Below are 18,728 nucleotides of genomic sequence, written 5' to 3' on the forward strand. Positions count from 1 at the left end.
CTAGTTCTGGAGGGAGGTATGACACGACGTACGTACGCGCACGGTACCGTTCGAAGAAGAGCAGGGAGTGTTCTCCCCGCTGCCCTGGCCAATATTCAACCCCGCAACCCTGTGGCTCAGTGGGTGAATGTACTGCCTTGTGTGCTAGTGGTACTGAGCTACGCAGGCCGGAGAGGTCCCAGGTGCCATCGCAGTGTCAGCCATGGCTCAGTGGGCGGCACCCTCGCTTCTAATTCAGAAGGTCGTGGGTTCAGGTCCCACTCCAGGTGCAGTGTCGAGGGAGCGCCACACTGTCGGAGGTGCCGTCTTTCGGATGAGACGTTAAACCGAGGCCCCGTCTGCTCTCTCAGGTGGAAGAAGAGCAGGGGAGTTATCCCCGGTGTCCTGGGGCCAATATTTATCCCTCAACCAACCTCACTAAAAGAGATTATCTGGTCTTTATCACATTGCTGTTTGTGGGAGCTTGCTGTGCACAAATTAGCTTCCGCATTTCCTACACTACACCAGTGACTACACTCCAAAAAGTGCTTCATGGGCTGTAAAGCTCTTTGGGTCAGTCTAAGGTGATGAAAGGCGCTATATAAATGCAAGTCTTTTCAGGCAACGACGCTAGTTTTCGTAATATCCTCTTTATGATCATTAACGTAATACAATATGGCCATCCCATATCTAACACTGTCTTTCTTTCCTTCTGTTTCCCCCCCCCCCCACTTTCCTGCTCTCTCCCTCAGAATGGACTCCGACGACAGGAACTCTCATTCCTCACCCCCCTGCAGCAATTGGAGAGGCAGGTCAACGACCTCCGACTGGATGTGACCCAGACGTCTGGCGGGGAGCCGGAGATTGACAGCCGCCCGAGCTCGGGTAAGACACGAGCAGGGGAGACAGAGGCGGGGGAGGGGGGGGGCGCGGGGAAGGGGAGAAACGGGTGTTCATTGTATGCAATGCGCGTTTGTTTACGGGTCATTCTCACGCTGCTGTTTGTGGGAGCTTGCTGTGCGCAAATAGGCTGCCGCGTTTCCCACATAGGCAACAGTGACTTTCACTTCATTGGCCATAAACCAATGTGGGGAATGGTGGCATAGTGGTTATGTGACTGGACTAGTAATCCAATGACCTAGAGATATAAGTTCAAATCTCATCATGGCAGCTGGGGAATTTAAATTAAATTAATTAAATAAATCGGGAATAAAAAGCTTGTGTCAGTTATGGTGACCATGAAACTACTAGATTGTGGTTAAAAACCCAACTGGTTCATTAATGCCCTTTGGGGAAGGAAATCTGCTGCCCTTACCTGGTCTGGCTGATATGTGACTCCAGACCCACAGCAACGTGGTTCAATCTGAAATCTGTGAGACACTCAGTTGTAGACAAGAAGATAACTCACCACTACCTTCTTGAGGGCAATTAGGGACGGGCATTAAATGCCGGCTGTAATGTATTTGCTTCATGGGTTCATAGCTTAAGAATTCAGAGCAACACATTGCTATTAAGAACTAGTTGGTTTATTAGCAAAAGGTTTAACAATCACACGACACATTACCAGTACAACCACCTGCCCCATCGTGGATCCCCCGAACCCAACTGGCTGGGGTTTTATTGAGTCTTGTGAACATCATGTGACTGGCTAAGTCACTCCCACTCAACAGTTCCACAACTATTTTAGTTGCAATACTTTAAACAAGTGCCCCCTGATTAAAGGGTGGGGGCGGGGAAGGGGGGGTCACACGCCAAAAACTTTTCAGGTGCCCCCTTGTTTTTTTTGCATTTTTTTTTGAGGGCACCAACACACAAATTATACAAGTGCCCCCTGGCTAAAAGGGGGGAGGGGCACTAAAACCGGCACAATAAACAAATTAAACTTTAGACAAACATCAAATTAAAATTTGGTTGCCGGGGGTGATGATGCACTCCAGTCCCTCCAGCGCCCACCTCTCGCGGAAGGCCGCGAGCGTACCGATGGACACCGCGTGCTCCATCTCCAGGGACACCCTGGCTCGGATGTAACCGCGGAAGAGAGGCAGGCAGTCGGGCTGAACGACCCCCTTGACAGCCCGCTGCCTGGACCGACAGATGGCCCCCCTTGGCCGTGCCCAGGAGCAGGCCTACGAGGAGGCCCTCCGACCTGCTCGCTCCCCTCCGCACAGGGTGCCCAAAGATCAGGGGTGTGGGACTGAAGTGCAACCAGAATATGAGGAGCAGCCCCTTCAGATATTGGAATAGGTGCTGGAGCCTCGTACATTCAATAAAAACGTGGAACACGGACTCTTCCAGACCGCAGAAATTGCAGGCGGCCTGGGAGCCCGTGAACCGACTTAAAAACTTACTGCACGGGACTGCTCCGTGCACCACCCTCCAGGCCAAGTCCCCGATAAATAGTGGGAGGACTCCCACGTAGAGTGCACTCCATCGGGGCCCCCCGCCTCCTCCGGACGGCAAGATGGTGCGCCATGGCGTGTCCGGACGGCAGACGAGGATGGCAAGGCGGAGAGTGTGCAGGAGCAGCCTGTACAGGAATCCCCTCCGCGCAGAACTGAAAGGCATGGAGGGGATTTCCCCGAGGCGGCTCAAGTTGTGAGGCGCCAGCTCCCGAGGGAGGTTCCGAGGTTTGGCGCCGATGAGGAATTCCGTCCGGACGGGGGTCAGTTCGGACGGGATCTCCCCCACGTGCTCGAGCCTCCTCGACACACCTAACGGAGTCAGGGCCCAGCGCTGTTTTTAGCGACTCGATGGCATTGGCCGCACATCTGACGCCGGCCCAGGATAGGCGCCGTGCCAGCAGGCCTGGCGCCATCCAGCCCGCTCCTCCGCCGTCGAGCAGGTCCCTGAACCTGGTCACCCCGCCAGCCACAGCCCTCTCGTCCGCCTGCCGCCTCAAACCGCGCTCGTGGAGGTACGGATTCCCGAGCAGCGGCTCCTGCAGGACAGCCGCCACTCCAGACGGGGGGGGGAGAGCCGTGCTTGGTGGCGACTCTGTTCCAGACCCTGATGAGTTCCTGGTAAAAGACAGGCGGGCCCCGCAAGGCGGTCCTGACGCCCCCCAGGCTCACAAACAGGAGCTGCGTGTCGTAATTGAGGCTATACTGCTGGTGGAAGAAATATTAACAGCTCCACAAACCCGTGAGCATACTCACAGGTGCTTACATTACAACCGGTCTTGCCAGCGACGCCCACATCCTGTGAATGAATTTATTTAAAAAAAAAGAAATTTAAATGAGTTCGAGTGATTCAAGGATTTTCAGACCAAGCATAGAGATCTAAATGCCTCTCAAACAGAATGTCTTTCAATTATCTTCTTGCATTTCTTTCTAACTCTTTGGCCAGATTACACATTCCACAAACGGACAGGATATCTAATGATCTGAAGCCGATGTCTTTATTCATTGTGTGTACAGGCTAGTGTGCCCTGGTTTAGCAATCAAGGCTTATTTGCACACAACTCCTTAATGGAGAATACATGGGAATCCCACCAATGTTCCCGCAACACTGTTTGAAGGTGGAAAACGCCATCTGACTAAAATCGCAGACTTGCATTTATATAGTGCCTATCACGACCTCTGGACGTCCCAAAGCACTTTACAGCCAATGAAGTACTTTTTGAAGTGTTGTAATGTAAGAAATGCGACAGCCAATTTGCACACAGCAAGCTCCCACAAGCAGCAACGTGATAATGACCCAGATCATCTGTTTTTAGCGATGTTGATTGATGAATAAATATTGTCCCCCAGGACACCGGGGATAACTCCCCTGCTCTTCTTCGAAATAGTGCTATGGGATCATTTACATCCACCTGAGAGAGCAGACGGGTCCTCGACTTAACATTTCATCCAGAGGATGGTACCTCTGACAGTGCAGCGCTCCCTCAGTACTGCGTTGGAGTGCCAGACTAGATTTTAGCGCTTAATTCTTTGGAGTGGGACTTGAACCCGCAACCTTCTGACTTAGAGGCGAGAGAGTGCTGCCCACTGAGCCATGGCTGACACCAGTGACTGAACCAACGGCAACAGGTTAAGTCGACTTGGTTGGGTTTATTTACGCGTGAAAGAATACACAGAAGCAGAAACGGCACGGCGAATTCTGGCTGCCTGCCGCTAACCAAGTTACTAGGCATCTCCAGCCGTAGAAATGTGGAAATTGGCAGCAGGGCTGTCACGAGTTGGCATGCCCACCATTTCCCCGAGATGTGGGGCCACTGGATGAGGCTCTGAGCCACTATCAGGCATTCAGCAAATTGGCCCTCGTATGTGAACAGACAAGGCTGAAAATACCCAGCACATCTGCCTGGATCCGTAAGGAGAAAAGATAGATTCCAGATGTACATGTTAGGGATGTACAATGCCCCAAGTCAAGGGTTTGAGGTCAATTTAGGGGCAATGTTGGATTTCTTTGCCCGTGAGTTTTTCCTGATCTATTTTCCAACATGAGTTGCTTGTCAGTGCCACTGAAATCTAGTTGGATTGTCTAGCCTCTTTGTCTTAACCTTTTAACCATTTCTCTGTCTGTTACTTCCTCCTCTTTTGTCTAATCCCTAATCTCCATTTCTATTTCCCTCTGAATTAGAGCTTTTGTTTTCTATCTGTCTCTACTCTGTGTGTGTCCCCGCCTCTTTCGATGCCTGTTTCACTTACTCCCTCATTAATAGTGTCTTTGCCTCTGCCTGTGCGTTTCTGTCTATCTGTATCGCCTTGTCCTGTTCTGTCTCTCTCTGTTCGTGTCTCTCCCTCTTTGTTTCTGTCTCTGTCTCTCTCTGCCGTTCTCTATCTCCAGCTCGTTCCCTCCCTCTCTCGACTTGCATCTGTTTCTTGTCTTTGCATGCCTCTTTCCCTGCATCATTATCGTAGGCAGTCCACTCTAAAAATGAGTCCTTAGGTGGCTGAACAGTCCAATACGAGAACCACAGTCCCTGTCACAGGTGGGGCAGACAGTGGTTGAGGGAAGGGGTGGGTGGGACTGGTTTGCCGCACGCTCCTTCCGCTGCCTGCGCTTGATTTCTGCACGCTCTCGGCGACGAGACTCGAGGTGCTCAGCGCCCTCCCGGATACACTTCCTCCACTTAGGGCGGTCTTTGGCCAGGGACTCCCAGGTGTCGGTGGGGATGTTGCACTTTATCAGGGAGGCTTTGAGGATGTCCTTGTAACGTTTCCTCTGCCCACCTGGGGCCCGTTTGCCGTGAAGGAGTTCCGAGTAGAGCGCTTGCTTTGGGATTCTTGTGTCGGGCATGCGAACAATGTGGCCCCGCCCAGCGGAGCTGATCGAGTGTGGTCAGTGCTTCGATGCTGGGGATGTTGGCCTGGTCGAGGACGCTAACGTTGGTGCGTCTGTCCTCCCAGGGGATTTGCAGGATCTTTTCCTGCATTACAACAGCGACTGCACTTTCAAAGGTGCTTCATTGACCGTTACGCGCTTTGGGGCTCCCTGAGATCGTGAAAGGTGCTATAGAAATGCAAGTGCTTTTTCTCTCTTTCTGTGCCTCGTTCTGTCTGTCCCACACTGTCCTCGCACCTCCCTCTGTCCAAGCCCGTTACTCTGCGCCTCTCTCCGTCCCTTTCGTCTCAAAGCTATAAAGACACCTTCACTGATCCAATTATTTCACAAAGCATCTCAATGATGGCCCGGAGCACACCATGTCGCTGACAGACAGACACATCTACTGCCGTCGGCAGCAGCCAAGCTAATCTGTGAAAGTGGGTCATTACTGTCTCCAATTCTGTCTCAGTACCTTCTGTGAGAGCCATACCTTCATGCACTCGGCTCCGATCCGGATAAACGGAATCGTGGGGCGCACGCAACGTATAGTACCCGTGATTGCACGGGAGAGGGTGCAGAGGAGAGTTACGAGGATGTTACATAAGAACGGAAGAAATAGGCGCAAAGAGTAGGCCATACGGCTCCTTGAGCCTGCTCCGCCATTTAATCATGGACTCAGCTCCACTTCCCTGCCCGCTCCCCATAACCCCTTATTCCCTTATCGCTCAAGAAACTGTCTATCTCTGTCTTAAAGTTATTCAATGTCCTGGCTTCCACAGCTCTCTGAGGCAGCGAATTCCACAGATTTACAACCCTCCTGAGAGAAGAAATTCCTCCTCATCTCGTGTTGCCAGGACTGGAGAATTTTAGCGATGAGGAAAGATTGGATAGGCTGGTTTTGTTTTCTTTGGAACAGAGGAGGCTGAGGGGAGACCTGATTGAGGTGTATAAAATTATGAGGGGCCTGGATAGAGTGGACAGGAAGGACTTGTTTCCCTCAGCAGAGGGGTCAACAACCAGGGGGCATAGATTTAAAGTAAAGGAGGTTTAGAGGGGAATTTCTTCACCCAGAGGGTGGTGGGGGTCTGGGGCGGAACTCACTGCCTGAAAGGGCGGTAGAGGCAGAAACCCTCACCACATTTAAAAAGTACTTGGATGTGCACTTGAAGTGCTGTAACCCACAGGGCTACGGACCGAGAGCTGGAAAGTGGGATTAGGCTGGGTAGCTCTTTGTCGGCCGGCACGGACACGATGGGCCGAAATGGCCTCAGTCCGTGCTGTAAATTTCTATGCTCTTTGACCTCACCATTGAGCCAACAGCAGAGGTCATTGGCTCTGACCTCTCTCGAAGGCAACGGACGGCGCTTGACACTGTCCTCTCGGGGCACGGACCGTACGTCCACACGTGGGAAGGTGGGGGGCCGACCTAAAGTGTGAGTGTGGCCCTGAGTCCCAGACCATGGAGCACGTCGCATCAACCGGCCCCCACTGAGATCTGTGGCGGGACGCACCTCATTCATCCACTCGGCCTCTCCGTCAAATGGAGAGCCAAACTAGACATCCCATAATAAGAAAGAACGTCCTACATTTACACAGCGTCTTGAGGAGAAAGTTCTTCACTCAGAGAATTGTGAACCTGTGGAATTCCCTGCCGCAGAGAGTTGTTGAGGCCAGTTCGTTAGATATATTCAAAAGGGAGTTCGATGTGGCCCTTACGGCTAAAGGGATCAAGGGGTATGGGGAGAAAGCAGGAATGGGGTACTGAAGTTCCATGATCAGCCATGAGCATATTGAATGGTGGTGCAGGCTCGAAGGGCCCAATGGCCTACTCCTGCACCTATTTTCTGTGTTTCTTTCACGACCAACAGACCGTGCAAAGCACTGTTGTAATGTGGGAAACACGGCAGCCAATTTGTGCACAGCAAGCTCCCACAAAAAGCAATGTGAGAATGACCCAGGTAATCTGTTTTTTTTGTTATGTTGATTGAGGAATAAATATTGGCCCCAGGACACCGGGGATAACTCCCCCTGCTCGTCTTCGAAATAATACCAGGGGATCTTTTACATCCATCTGAGAGAGCAGACGGGGCCTCGGTTTAACGTCTCATCAGAAAGACAGCACTCCCTCAGCACTGCACTGGGGAGTGTCAGCCTGGATTTATGTGCTCAGGTCCCTGGGACTTGAACCCACAACCTTCTGACTCGGGGGCGAGAGTGCTACCCGCTGAGCCACGGGCTGACACTGTCGACGACGCGGAAGCTGAGAGAGCACCCTCAGTACGAGTGTGGCCCTCGAGCCCCAGACCATGGAACGCAGATTCACAACCCTCTGGGAGAAGAAATTCCTTCTCAACTCGGTTTTAAATTGGCTCCCCCGTATTTTGAGGCTGTGCCCCCTAGTTCTAGTCTCCCCCACCAATGGAAACAACCTCTCTGCCTCTATCTTGTCTATCCCTTTCATTATTTTAAATGTTTCTATAAGCCACACTTCGACCCAAACATCCCCTCCATTTCCCCAAGAACCCTTGGGCTGGAAATTCGGTTGGGAGTGTTCCTGAGGCGCGAATGGCAGGCGGGCGCTAAAATTAGCGCCGGGGAATCTTTAGCGACGGGAACAGCAAAATTCAGTGTTTGCTCCCTGAGAGTGAGGCAGAGAGCACTAAGGGAAGCGTTCTACACCTCTCTTGGGGCGCTAGGCCGGGAGAGCAACTGAATATCCCGTTGCTCAAGACCCGCCCGCTGAGCTCTGTGGCGGGAGGCTGTCGAACGGGCAGCCAAGCCAGACATCCTCGTTGTAAGCTTTTCCCGTCCTCCGAACGTGTCACGCTGACAGTAACGAGGCAACGATCGACCAAGTGTGCTGTCACATAAGAACATAAGAACATAAGAATTAGGAACTTAAGTAGGCCATCTAGCCCCTCGAGCCTGCTCCGCCATTCAACAAGTTCATGGCTGATCTGGCCGTGGACTCAGCTCCACTTACCCGCCCGCTCCCCATAACCCTTAATTCCCTTATTGGTTAAAAGTCTATCTATCTGTGACTTGAATACGTTCAATGAGCTAGCCTCAACTGCTTCCTTGGGCAGAGAATTCCACAGATTCACAACCCTCTGGGAGAAGAAATTCCTTCTCAACTCGGTTTTAAATTGGCTCCCCCGTATTTTGAGGCTGTGCCCCCTAGTTCTAGTCTCCCCGACCAGTGGAAACAACCTCTCTGCCTCTATCTTGTCTATCCCTTTCATTATTTTAAATGTTTCTATAAGCCACACTTCGACCCAAACATCCCCTCCATTTCCCCAAGAACCCTTGGGCTGGAAATTCGGTTGGGAGTGTTCCTGAGGCGCGAATGGCAGGCGGGCGCTAAAATTAGCGCCGGGGAATCTTTAGCGACGGGAACAGCAAAATTCAGTGTTTGCTCCCTGAGAGTGAGGCAGAGAGCACTAAGGGAAGCGTTCTACACCTCTCTTGGGGCGCTAGGCCGGGAGAGCAACTGAATATCCCGTTGCTCAAGACCTGGCTTCGTAGCGCCCTGAGAGAGGCCTCCCGGCAAAAACAAAAATCGTTGACAAAAGACATTAATAGCAACGGGAACTCCGTATCTACCAGTTCTCATTGCTATTAATGGGACAAAAAAACCCAAACACACTAAACACATAATAAAAAATTAAAAAAAACACATCTCACATCATTAAAATTAATTGAAATTAAAGTTAATAAATGCCTTTAGGAAAAAAAAAATATTTTTTACAATTTTTAAAAAAGTTTTATAATTAGGATTATAAATAAACTTACCTTTAGTGGGCAGGGTTTTTAACAATAAAATGTGTTTTTTTTAAATTAATTAAATTATATTTTTGTATGTTTTGAAACTCTTATGGCTGTAAAAGTGGACTATACGCCTGCTTTTATCAGGCGCAAGAGTTTTGAGAATATCGGCTGGGCAAGATATGGGTAAATCCCACAATCTCGCCCGTGCAAACGTCCTCGCTCCCGAGATACGGAAGCTCTGTCGAGCTCCAGCCTGACAGATCGGAAAAGCCGGTTTACAGTGCATGCGCATTGTGCGCCGAAAACCGGCTTTTGTGATGCCTTCCCTGGTCCGTAGACACTCCGTACACACCCCCTGTACACACCCCCTGTACACACCCCCTATACACACCCCCTATACACACCCCCTGTACATACCCCCTGTACACACTCCGTACACACTCCGTACACACCCTGCACGCACCCCATACACACCCCCTGTACACCCCCCCTGTACACACCCCGTACACACCCCCTGTACACACCCCGTACACACCCCCTGTACACACCCCTGTACACACCCCCTGTACACACCCCCTGTACACACCCCCTGTACACACCCCCTGTACATACCCCCTATACACACCCCCTGTACATACCCCCTGTACACACTCCGTACACACCCTGCACGCACCCCATACACACCCCCTGTACACCCCCCTGTACACACCCCGTACACACCCCCTGTACACACCCCGTACACACCCCCTGTACACACCCCGTACACACCCCCTGTACACACCCCGTACACACCCCCTGTACACACCCCTGTACACACCCCCTGTACACCCCCTGTACACACCCCCTGTACACACCCCCTGTACACACCCCGTATGGACCCGGGGAGGCCGTGATTTCCATGCCATAATATATCACTCCCACTTAACTCACGCGGTCATTCCTTCCCTCACCGCCGCCGGTACCGGCAGACGGAATTTGTCGAGCCGGCGCGAATGCCGACGCTCACGCCCACAAGCCCTTTAGCGCCTCCGGCGAGCGGCGCCGTCCAACCGGATTTCCCCCCATGTTGCGTTTTCTCTCACCGGTGAGATTTTCGTTCCTTTTGTGACGCTCGCATGTTCTCGGGGACATTCAAGCACCGCCTTTCTGGCTCGTCCCCAGTCGCCCTGCGAGGGGCGGGCCTTCTACCGAGGAAGGCCCGCTCTTCACGGCCTTACGCACATCCCAAAAGTGCTTCCACGGAATCGCAGAACGGGCACAGCACGGAAGGAAGCAACTTCGGCCCATCGTGCCCGTGCCGTGTTACAGCCAATGAAGTACTTGTTTTTTTTTTTGAAGCGTAGTCACCGTTGCAATGCAGGAAAGGCGGTTTGAGCAATTTGAGCACAGCAAGATCCCACGAAGAGCCCATGCGCTAATGGCCAGATCATCTGATTGTGGGCTGAGGGACACCCCGGGTCCTTTGTTCGAAATAGAGTTGTGAGTTCTTTTACATCCGCCTGAGAGGGCAAGACATCTCATTCAAAAGATGGGTATTATTTCGCAGCCATAGTTTGTACAATTCAGTGGCTTGTTCCATCACCCTCGAGGGTATCAGGCGTTAATCACAGAGTCAGCTAAACCAGGTAAGGGTGGGGGAGAGGGGAGAGGGGTGTGGGGAGGTTCCCTACCCATCCAGGCCTTTGTTACCTCCAGACTTGGCTACTCCAACGCACTCCTGCCTGGCCTCCCACATTCTACCCGACGGAAACTAGAGGTGATCCAAAACTCGGCTGCCCCATGTCCTAACTCGCACCAAGTCCCGTCGCCCATCACCCCCTGTGCTCGCCCCTCCCTATCTCTGTAATCTCCTCCAGCCCCACAACCCCCCCGAGATGTCTGCGCTCCTCTAATTCTGCCCTCTTGAGCAGTCCCTGATTATAATCGCTCCACCATCGGTGGCCGTGCCTTCTGTTGCCTGGGCCCCAAGCTCTGGAACTCCCTCCCTAAACCTCTCTACCTCTCTTTCCTCCTTCAAGACACTCCTTAAAACCGACCTCTTTGACCAAGCTTTTGGTCACCTGCGCTAATTTCTACTTATGTGGCTCGGTGTCAAATATTTATCTCATAATACTCCTGTGAAGCGTCTTAGAACATTTCACTACATTAAAGGCGCTAATTATTGTTGTTAAAAGATGTTACTGAACCAGTTGGGTTTTTCAACAGTTTTGCAACTTTCGTGGTCATTTTTCTGGGATCTTTCCAATAATTATTGAATTCCTCTCGCACAACTTGCTGAGGTTGGACTTGAACTCTTGCTCTCTGGTTTGTTAGTCCAGTGCTGTAAGCACCACGAGCTGGGATCAAGCTCACAACCTCATGCCTGTAGGGTCCGTGTCTATCTGTGCGCCTCTTGTCTCGCTGGCGAGCAAAGGAATGGCAATGGAGGAAGGGGCTGTGCCAGCAGTATTAGCAACACTAAATGTCCTCTATTAAAACTGAAGGCCCCCTTTACCGCCAAGTGAAAAGATCTTGCAGTTATAAAGCGCCTTTCACGACCACCGGACGTCCCAAAGCGCTTTACAGCCAACGAAGCACTTTTGGAAGTGTCGTCGCTGCTGTAATGTGGGAAACGTGGCAGCCAAATTGTGCACAGCAAGCTCCCACAGGCAACAATGCAATAATGATCAGATATTAAAATCTCAGCGCGGTCTGGCAGCATCTGTGGAGAGACAAACAGAGCTCACGTTTACGGGTCGACGGCCCTTTGTCAGAACCGGCGAATGTTCGAAAAGATCACATTCTTAAGGAGCACTGAAAGGGGGAGGGGAAGAATGAGCAAAAGGGAAGGTCTGTGGCAGGGTGGAAGGCAGGAGAGATTAGAGAGACAGAAGCGATCAGATAATCCGTTTTCGTGATTGCATTGAATTGTGGAGTACTGTGTCCAATTCTGGGCCCCGCACTTTAGGAAGGATATGAAGGCCTTAGAGAGGGCGCAGAAAAGATTTACGAGAATGGTTCCAGGGATGAGGGACTTCAGTGACGGGGATAGACCGGAGAAGCTGGGGTTGTTCTCCTTGGAGCAGAGAAGGTCGAGAGGAGATTTGATCGAGGTGTTCAAAATCATGAGGGGTCCGGACAGAGTAGAGAGAGAGAGAGAAACTGTTCCCATTGGTGGAAGGGTGGAGAAGCAGAGGACACCGATTTAAGGCGATTGGCAGAAGAACCAAAGGCGACATGAGGGAAAATGTGTTTACGCAGCGAGTGGTTAGGATCTGGAACGCGCTGCCTGAGAGGGCGGGGGAGGCAGACTCAATCGCGGCTTTCAAAAGGGAGTTGGATAAGTATCTGAAGGAAAAAACTGTGCAGGGCTACGGGGAAAGGGCGGGGGGAGTGGGACTGGCTGAGATGCTCTTGCAGAGAGCTGGCATGGGCTCAACGGGCCGAATGGCCTCCTTCTGTGCTGTAACCGTTCTATCAACCCGTCCCCTGGTCTGATTGAGGCAACTGAGAGGCTCCGTTGACCTCTGCACTCCCGGGGAGTGGGGAGGGCTGGGAAATGGGAAAATCAGCCCAGCTCTCCCTGCTATCCTGTGCACAGGATCAGGGCTGGGTGGTGATGCCGGCCAGAGTCGAATAGCTCAGCGCCGCTCGCCAACCCGTGCACGACGAGCCGGAACCTGGGTCAGTCCCAGGAGAGGGAGCGGCAATTTGCCGACGGGAGGGGAGAGAGAAATGTATTTTTTTTTTGGTTCTTTAAAGAAAAACATAGTTCACAATCCACAGATATCCCTCCCTCTTTAGTGGCTTTTGGCAGACAGCCACTGGGAGACTGAGAGCTATTTTGAGGCTGAGAGGGCAGTAATTATCTAGCTCACCGCTCAGCTCTTTTAGTGCCTGCAGCCTCTGATATCATTCATCCCGTGAACACATCGCCCGTGAGAATCACTACAAATCCTGACTTATCCATTTTCCCCCCTTGCTCCCCCTTTCCCCCCCCCCCACCATCCCCGATCACCCCTGGAGGGGTCTGGTTGCTCTCCCACCGCCTCGTACTCGAGGCGGGAGCCAACACAGCGAGTCTCGACCGGCTATTCGCCCGGGGGAGGGAGGAAACCATCGGTGCTAGGCCCAATGGCATCCCTCCCCTGAAGCCCATCTAAACACGCACTTTGCAGGAGGATTCGGTCGGTGGGGGCGGGGGAGGGCAGGCAGTTGGGAGCGGGAAGCTGTTTTTATTATTTTTTTAAACCCCCCCCCCCGCCCAGCCCAGCGGCACTGAGGCTAAGTGTAGCATCCCCCCTTGCCCCCCACCCTGTGAGAACAGATAACTCACCGCGGACCACGGATCAAATCCGGGACCTTTCTCGGTCGGCACGGCAACGCGACTGCCCGTGGGAGGCCAGAGTGGGTCAGATCTGTGGCCAGGGGTCAGTTGGCAACGAGGAAGCCCCTCTCCTTACCCCCGTCCCGCGGGAAGCAGCTAGGCCCGAGAGGCCTGGCTCACCCTGCCGAAACTCTCAACGCTGGGCAGCCCAAGTAGCAAGCAGCGATTCCGAAACCTGGCATGAGACACTTGCATTTATATAGCGCCTTTCACACCGTTGCAAACATCCCAACAGCACAGCACGGCAGCGATTATCCAGCAAAATCTGACCCTGAGCCACATAAGGCGATATTAGCGCAGGTGACCAAAAGCGCGGACAGAGAGGTCGGTTTTAAGGAGCGTCTTGAAGGAGGAGAGAGAGGCGGAGAGGTTTAGGGAGGGAATTCCAGAGCTTGGGGCCCAGGCAGCTGAAGGCACGGCAACCGATGGTGGTGTGATTAAAATCGGGATGCGCGAGAGGCCAGAATTAGAGGAGTGCGGAGATCTCGGAGGGTTGTTGGGCTGGAGGAGATTACAGAGACAGGGAGGGGCAGATCAGAGCATGCAGGAAAACACACTTAATTACATTTGGCTTTATTGCCTGTCTATTATTGCCTGAGAACTGTGTTGTCACTTAGTTTAGTCACATTTAACCAAACACAGGTAATAGTTGTGAACTATCTTTAATACATCCCCTCAAATTTGTCCCTATCATTGATCCACCAGTCCTGTACCCCAGTGTTATATAGTGACAGACCTGTACCCACCAGTACTGTACCCCAGGGTTATACAGTGACAGACCTGTACCCACCAGTACTGTACCCCAGTGTTATACAGTGACAGACCTGTACCCATCAGTACTGTACCCCAGTGTTATACAGCGACAGACCTGTACCCACCAGTACTGTACCCCAGTGTTATACAGTGACAGAGCTGTACCCACCAGTACTGTACCCCAGTGTTATACAGTGACAGACCTGTACCCACCAGTACTATACCCCAGTGTTATACAGTGACAGACCTGTACCCACCAGTACTATACCCCAGTGTTATACAGTGACAGACCTGTACCCACCAGTACTGTACCCCATGTATTACAGTGACAGACCTGTACCCACCAGTACTGTACCCCAGTGTTATACAGTGACAGACCTGTACCCACCAGTACTGTACCCCAGTGATATACAGTGACAGACCTGTACCCACCAGTACTGTACCCCAGTGATATACAGTGACAGACCTGTACCCACCAGTACTGTACCCCAGTGTTATACAGTGACAGACCTGTACCCACCAGTACTGTACCCCAGTGATTTACAGTGACAGACCTGTACCCACCAGTACTGTACCCCAGTGCTATACAGTGACAGACCTGTACCCACCAGTACTGTACCCCAGTGTTATACAGTGACAGACCTGTACCCACCAGTACTGTAACCCAGTGTTATACAGTGACAGACCTGTACCCACCAGTACTGCACCCCAGTGTTATATAGTGACAGACCTGTACCCACCAGTACTGTACCCCAGGGTTATACAGTGACAGACCTGTACCCACCAGTACTGCACCCCAGTGTTATATAGTGACAGACCTGTACCCACCAGTACTGTACCCCAGGGTTATACAGTGACAGACCTGTACCCACCAGTTCTGTACCCCAGTGTTATACAGTGACAGACCTGTACCCACCAGTACTGTACCCCAGTGATATACAGTGACAGACCTGTACCCACCAGTACTGTACCCCAGTGTTATACAGTGACAGACCTGTACCCACCAGTACTGTAGCCCAGTGTTATACAGTGACAGACCTGTACCCACCAGTACTGTACCCCAGTGTTACACAGTGACAGACCTGTCCCCACCAGCACTGTACCCCAGGGTTATACAGTGACAGACCTGTACCCACCAGTACTGTACCCCAGTATTATACAGTGACAGACCTGTACCCACCAGTACTGTATCCCAGTGTTATACAGTGACAGACCTGTACCCACCAGTACTGTACCCCAGTGTTATACAGTGACAGACCTGTACCCACCAGTACTGTACCCCAGTGTTATACAGTGACAGACCTGTACCCACCAGTACTGTACCCCAGTGTTATACAGTGACAGACCTGTACCCACCAGTACTGTACCCCAGTGTTATACAGTGACAGACCTGTACCCACCAGCACTGTACCCCAGGGTTATACAGTGACAGACCTGTACCCACCAGTACTGTACCCCAGGGTTACACAGTGACAGACCTGCACCCACCAGTACTGTACCCCAGTGTTACACAGTGACAGACCTGTACCCACCAGTACTGTACCCCAGTGTTATACAGTGACAGACCTGTACCCACCAGTACTGTACCCCAGTGTTATACAGTGACAGACCTGTACCCACCAGTACTGTACCCCAGTGTTATACAGTGACAGACCTGTACCCACCAGCACTGTACCCCAGGGTTATACAGTGACAGACCTGTACACACCAGTACTGTACCCCAGGGTTACACAGTGACAGACCTGCACCCACCAGTACTGTACCCCAGTGTTACACAGTGACAGACCTGTACCCACCAGCACTGTACCCCAGGGTTATACAGTGACAGACCTGTACACACCAGTACTGTACCCCAGTGTTATACAGTGACAGACCTGTACCCACCAGTACTGTACCTCAGGGTTATACAGTGACAGACCTGTACCCACCAGTACTGTACTCCAGTGTTACACAGTGACAGACCTGTACCCACCAGTACTGTACCCCAGTGTTATACAGTGACAGACCTGTACCCACCAGTACTGTACCCCATGTTATACAGTGACAGACCTGCACCCACCAGTACTGTACCCCAGTGTTATACAGTGACAGACCTGTACCCACCAATACTGTACCTCAGTGTTGTACAGTGACAGACCTGTACCCACCAGTACTGTACCCCAGGGTTATACAGTGACAGACCTGTCCCCACCAGTACTGTACCCCAGTGTTACACAGTGACAGACCTGTACCCACCAGTACTGTACCCCAGTGTTATACAGTGACAGACCTGTACCCACCAATACTGTACCTCAGTGTTATACAGTGACAGACCTGTACCCACCAGTACTGTACCTCAGTGTTATACAGTGACAGACCTGTCCCCACCAGCACTGTACCCCAGTGTTATACAGTGACAGACCTGTCCCCACCAGCACTGTACCCCAGGGTTATACAGTGACAGACCTGTCCCCACCAGCACTGTACCCCAGGGTTACACAGTGACAGACCTGTCCCCACCAGTACTGTACCCCTGTGCAACGCAGCAAAATGCACTCTCTACAGCCACCGCCCACATTTGGAAGGATCTCTTCTTGCTTACAGTGGCTACTGGCTTTTTTTGAACAAATCGAGGGACAAAGATTGACATGGCTGTCGTTGGTGTGACTGAAATCCGTGCGAATGTTCGAGCCACACCCTAACGTTCTGATTTTGTTCTACCACCCCACTCCACCTTTTCCTCCTTTTCTCTCCCTCTCCCCCCCCCCCCCCCCCACCCCTCCGCTTCTCCCTGCAGGCTTCTATGAGCTGAGTGAAGGTCCATCTCCAGCACTGTCTGACTCCTCCGCCTCCATCTTTGCCGAATGCTTTTCCAACTTTCAGTCTGCCGCGTGCAGCTATCCGCGGATTGGCTTGGCTGACGCTCGCATTAGTTATGCAAATGAACGCCCCAAATCCTTAGGTAGGTGCTAACTGGCGGACACCCAGGGGAACCCCTCCGATCGGGAGTGGGGGACGGGGCGGTTGGGGAGCGTTTCGTACCCAGCGTCTCAATTACTCTGCCCGGCGGCTAGACAGCTATTTTAAAAAAAAAAAACAGCACTTCGCTTTCATCCAACGATACCGGCAACGGTGGCATAGTGACTATTTTACTGGGTCAGTAATCTGCAGGACTAATGATCCCGAGACCCGAGTTCAAATCCCACCGCAGCAGCTGGGGGAATTTAAATTCAGTTAACTAAATAAATCTGGAATTAAATAAAGAGCTCGTATCAGTAATGGTGACCATGAAACTACCGGATTGTCGTAAAAACCCATTTTGTTCACGAATGTCCTTTGAGGGAAGGCAATCTGCCGCCCTTACCCGGTCTGGGCCGATATGTGACTCCAGACCCACAGCAGTGTGATTGACTCTTAACTTTGCTCTCTGAAATGGCCCAGCGAGCCACTCAGTTGTATCACCACCTCCTTCTCAAGGGGCAATTAGGGACATTGAAACACAGAAAATAGGTGCAGGAGCAGGCCATTCGGCCCTTCGAGCCTGCACCGCCATTCAATATGATCATGGCTGATCATGCAACTTCAGTACCCCATTTCTGCTTTCTCCCCACACCCCTTGATCCCTTTAGCCATAAGGAGCCATATCTAACTCCCTTTTGAATATGTCTAACGAACTGGCCTCAACAACTCTCTGCAGTAGAGAATTCCACAGGTTCACCACTCTCTGAGTGAAGAAGTTTCTCCTCATCTCGGTCCTAAATGGCTTACCCCTTACCCTTAGACTGTGACCCCTGGTTCTGGACTTCCCCAACATCGGGAACATTCTTCCTGCATCTGGGCAATAAATGCCGGCGAAATCCACATCCTGAGAATTATTGAACAGAAATGAAGCATAGAAGGAGGCCATTCGGCCCCTCGTGCCTGTGTGGCTCTTTAGAAGAGCGATCTAATTGGTCCCACTCACGGCCTCCCCACCTTGCTCTCTCCCCATAGTCCTGCAAATGTTTCACCTGCAAATATTTATCCAATTCCTCTTTTGAAGGTTTCTGTTGAATCTGCTCCCTTTCAGGCAGCGCGTTCCCGATCACCACAACTCGCTACGCAAAATAAAAAGTCTCCTCGACTTCGGCCGATTATCTTAAATGACTTTCAGCGATTGTTTTGCTCAGAGAACATTTCTGTTCAGTTTAATTCCCCGTCACGTTGACAGGGAGTTGGCTAAGTACCTGAAAGAAGACAAATTTGCAGGGCTACGGGGGAAGGGCGGGGGGGAGTGGGACTGGCTGAGAGTCGGCTCGAGGGGCCGAATGGCCTCCTCCTTCTGTGCTGTAACCATTCTGTGATTCTCTATCTTTCTCCCCCCCCCCCCCCCCCCCCACCGACCTGGCCTCCCGCCCCCCACTGCTGTGAGGAATAAGTCTTGCTGGGGTTCGGCCCCGTGAGTGCCTTCACACCCTCCAGTACCTCATGTGTGGGCCTGGAGGGTGCCTGTCACCAGGATATTCGACTGTGCAAGGCCTCACAGCCCAGCCCGATCCTGTCCGTGGCGACTCCCGTTCAGAGACCTTTCCGGAAGGAGTCGCCGGGTTGAGGTCGGGGTTCAGGTGTCCAAACT

The 18,728-nt window shown here is 52.0% G+C and overlaps 1 protein-coding gene across 2 annotated transcripts in view; it reads left to right on the forward strand.

The window, feature by feature from the left end:
- LOC139239076 (dapper 1-like) overlaps positions 1–18,728 on the forward strand; it is a 77,548-nt gene that overhangs the window by 47,146 nt on the left and 11,674 nt on the right. Inside the window, exons 2-3 of one of the 2 annotated variants that reach the window (XM_070867589.1) lie at positions 732–864; positions 16,911–17,075. In XM_070867589.1, coding sequence (XP_070723690.1) covers positions 732–864; positions 16,911–17,075 — 298 coding nt within the window. The remainder of the gene's footprint in view (positions 1–731; positions 865–16,910; positions 17,076–18,728) is intronic. The other variant, XM_070867590.1, reaches the window with a different exon arrangement.

The sequence above is a fragment of the Pristiophorus japonicus genome, chromosome 26 (genome assembly GCF_044704955.1).
Source record: "Pristiophorus japonicus isolate sPriJap1 chromosome 26, sPriJap1.hap1, whole genome shotgun sequence".
NCBI lineage: Eukaryota > Metazoa > Chordata > Chondrichthyes > Pristiophoridae > Pristiophorus > Pristiophorus japonicus.